The 3,529-nt window shown below is 41.5% G+C and overlaps 1 protein-coding gene across 1 annotated transcript in view; it reads left to right on the forward strand.

Annotated features, from left to right (window-relative positions):
• Window positions 1-259: 259 nt before the first annotated feature.
• The window catches only part of LOC109469452 (3-oxoacyl-[acyl-carrier-protein] reductase FabG-like), a 9,220-nt gene continuing 5,950 nt past the window's right edge, over window positions 260-3,529 (forward strand). Inside the window, exons 1-3 of the mRNA XM_019767972.1 lie at window positions 260-654; window positions 2,648-2,787; window positions 3,258-3,350. Coding sequence (XP_019623531.1) covers window positions 618-654; window positions 2,648-2,787; window positions 3,258-3,350 — 270 coding nt within the window. The 5' untranslated portion in view covers window positions 260-617. The remainder of the gene's footprint in view (window positions 655-2,647; window positions 2,788-3,257; window positions 3,351-3,529) is intronic.

The following is a 3,529-nucleotide window of genomic DNA, read 5'->3' on the forward strand; positions in this document are numbered from 1 at the left end:
AAGTTTTCAACCACACTGTAAATCGTACACAACAGTTGCACAATGAGCCAATATATTCCGTAGTTAAAAAAAAATTGGAAAACGATACCAGTGTCGTAGAATGTCAAAATCAAACGAAAAAGACGAAAATGTAAAGAAATGAATTTGAAGATTATTCGCGAAACCATACTCTGTATCATTTTTCAACCTTCAAAACCACATAGATGAAAGCAATTTTTTGTTTTGGCCAAGCTTTATTCGCACGCTCGCATCAGTTTTGGGGTTCCCAGAGGATGTCATCCATATAATCAAATCAACATGGCCTAAACGTAAAAAAAATAAAATTAATAAAAGCTTGTTGGTAGACGAACAAGCCTCGTGCAGATAACTTAGTTTTAAACCTAACATTCAAAGATATCGAAAATGTTATATTCTTGCCTCGTTTATGTGGCTATGTATTTTCAATATTTGATACAAATATTGCTTGGTACTTTGACACCATCGTGCCACTATCAAACAGGTTCAAAGTCCTACTATATAGAGTATTGACCGTACTTGGCCTGGTCTTGCTGTAAAAAGAACGGAGAGGTACGCTGGTTGTTCAAGCATCGAATGAAGTCAAAATCTTGAGCCAAAAGATGCCTGACTTGAGAGGGAAGGTAGCTATTATTACAGGTAAGTAACCAGGAGCTCGCTGAACCCAGAAACAGTTCGGTAGTCCGTGTTCAAGGTCGACTGTTAGGACTGGGAAAGGGGGAGTTGCCGTAAACCAGACTTTTGCCATATCAGTGGGTGATGTTGTGATGGTGTACATTTCTTACACACGCCAACATACAGCATTCTACTTACTGTAACCTGTTAATCTCCGAAGGTAGGCAGGTAGGCAGTAGGCTTTCAGGCCTTTGCTTGGGTAAAGTGTAATCATTATGTTACCATGCTAAAATGGAGAGACAATTAAGCGTTGAAATAGTTGTTTGTTGAGTTATTTTAGGCCCATCCACTATTTTTGGAGGTAACACACACACAGAGAGACCATATCCGGTGGTCTATGATTTACAGTAATAGCAATACTGACTCGTGGGCTATAAAGAAAATCAACACCAGTCCTGCTCCAAAAATGTTGCTGACTTGGCATGATGGTTGATGACTTTGAATTTTGTCACACACTCATTAGGCCATGTTGATTTGATTATATGGATGACATCCGCGCGCGCATGAATTTTCGGCCGTTTCCAAAAAAAAAAAGTTTCCAACCACACTGTAAATTGTACATGTACAAAACAGTTGCAAAATGAGCAAATATATACCGAAAGTTGCAAAAAAAATATTTGAAAACGATTCCAACGTCGTAGAATGCTAAAATCAAACAAAAAACTAAAATGCAAAGAATTGAATTTAAAGAGTAGATTATTCGCCATACCATACTCTGTGTCATTTGTTCGACCTTCATAACAACGTAGATTTCATGAAAACAACTTTTTTTTTGCAAAACTTTTTTTTATTCGCGCGCTCGCATCAGTTTTGGGGTTCCCAGAGGATGTCATCCATATAATCAAATCAACATGGCCTTACTGGCCTCCCGAGCACTGGCCAAAGTCCCCCGACCGTAGTTAGGAGCAAAGGAGTTAGGTCGGAGCAAAGTCGACTTGGTCGTCTGAGCTTTGGTAAGGTCGGCTACTATATATTTGGCTGCGCCAGCCGAATGTTTCAAATGTTTAAACATACGGCGGTTGATCGGAAGTTAAGCCATGGTTGGCTGGTGTTTGAATGTAAGTCAGCAGAATATCAACCTTTCGGGAGTAAGTCGGCAGTTTTGGGACGTGCTTGGTTGCAAATTTGAAATTAGATTAGTTCGGATTCGTATAGAAAGGAAGGCGTGGTCCAAATCTGGCTACTAAGGCTGCTCCCAAAATTCAGTCGATCTTGGGCCTTGTTAATATGAAACCACCCGAACCGCTCTTCGGGTAACTCGCATTCCTCACGATCACATCTGGTCCACGTGCCATACATTCATTTCAAACCGTGTCCGATCACGATTCTCTGAAACCGCATTCATTGTTGTTTGATGAAAACACGCTAGGTAGTGTGGTATTAATGTCAGAGGTCAACGACCTGCTTGCTGATGCCCCCCTCCCAGCGTATCTCGGCCGAATGCCGACGTGGTCCCGCCAGAGGCGGTGAAGCTCGCCCTAGAACGGACACATTATTTGACCATTACTGCCACGTAAAATTTGGTATTGTAAATCAAGAAATATCACCCCGTAATCCATGACCAGGTGAAGTCACATTGAAATCACATTGCGTTCAGACCCAAATCGCGATGCGGGAAAACCGATTCGAAACCACCTCTATAGCTAGAAGTGGTTTGGGATCGAGGCGTTTTTAATGCGTTCAGATGGAGCCACTTGAAACCGGCTTCGGGGGAAACCACATGTAAAGCGCCTTCACTGACTTCATATGAACACGGCCTTGGTTGGCTAGTAACACTAGTGTTCTGGGGGAGATGTTGGGGAAAGGTCTTGACTGTGACAGGGGCTTTTTAAATTCAGAATTTTGGAAGACTGTAGACTCTGACTTCAACCTTTATAGCTAGTACAGGAAGCAATAGACATGCTCAAGAGTACAAGCGAACGGTAAGATGTTGTTTTTTTTTCTTTTTTTATACCAGGTGCGAGTTCTGGCATCGGGAAGGGGACAGCTGTGGAATTTGCTCAGCTGGGAGCGCACCTGGCTCTGACTGGGAGAAACCAGGAAAACCTGCAGGCCACGGCAAAGGCCTGTGTGGAGGCAGGGACTCCGCAGGACAAGGTGCTTGCTTGTTTGGTTGCTTGGTTGTTTGTTTGTTTCTTTATTTACATAAAACAAACTCCGGTAGTTTCTGAGTGAAGTACATTCTGCTTCACTCAGAAACTGAATAGATTCAACCTTAAAGGCATCCAATGCAATTTCAGGGCTGCAAATTAAAGCAAAGAATATTCTAGAAGAGGAAATCTGTCTGATATTGACATTTAATTTATTAAGTTAACTTTTCTTTTATTTATGACGCTTTAGACACTTGTGGAAGGATTGACATCTTTTTTATACGTGTGGTGGTCTTTATAAAGTGCTCAGGGTGTGGCTCTCATTACAAACGGGACCTCCGGCTTTACGTCCTATCCGAGAGAACGTCACTGGCAGAGGGTACATTACCTTATCGACATGATTTCATATTCCTAAATTCAGAGTTTTTTTGTTAATTTTATTTGTTTTGGTGAACATACATCATTTTTCTCAATCAGATTCTGCTGGTGACAGGAGACATCTGTGATGAACAAGTGCAGAAAAAGCTGGTGGAACAAACTATCCAGAAGTTTGGCAGGATAGATGTGCTGGTATGGAACTAGCTAATGATGTCTTTGAATATAGCTATACAACGCAATTAGCTGTTAACCAATGAATGGTATATTAAATAAAGCTCAACCAATGAGAGCATGGCGATTAGCAGTTCAACCAATGAGAGCAGGCAATGAGCAGCTCAAACCGATAAAAGAATAGCAATTAAGCAGTTCAG

This window comes from Branchiostoma belcheri, unplaced genomic scaffold (genome assembly GCF_001625305.1).
Source record: "Branchiostoma belcheri isolate BF01 breed outbred unplaced genomic scaffold, Haploidv18h27 scaffold203, whole genome shotgun sequence".
NCBI classification, from domain to species: domain Eukaryota; kingdom Metazoa; phylum Chordata; class Leptocardii; order Amphioxiformes; family Branchiostomatidae; genus Branchiostoma; species Branchiostoma belcheri.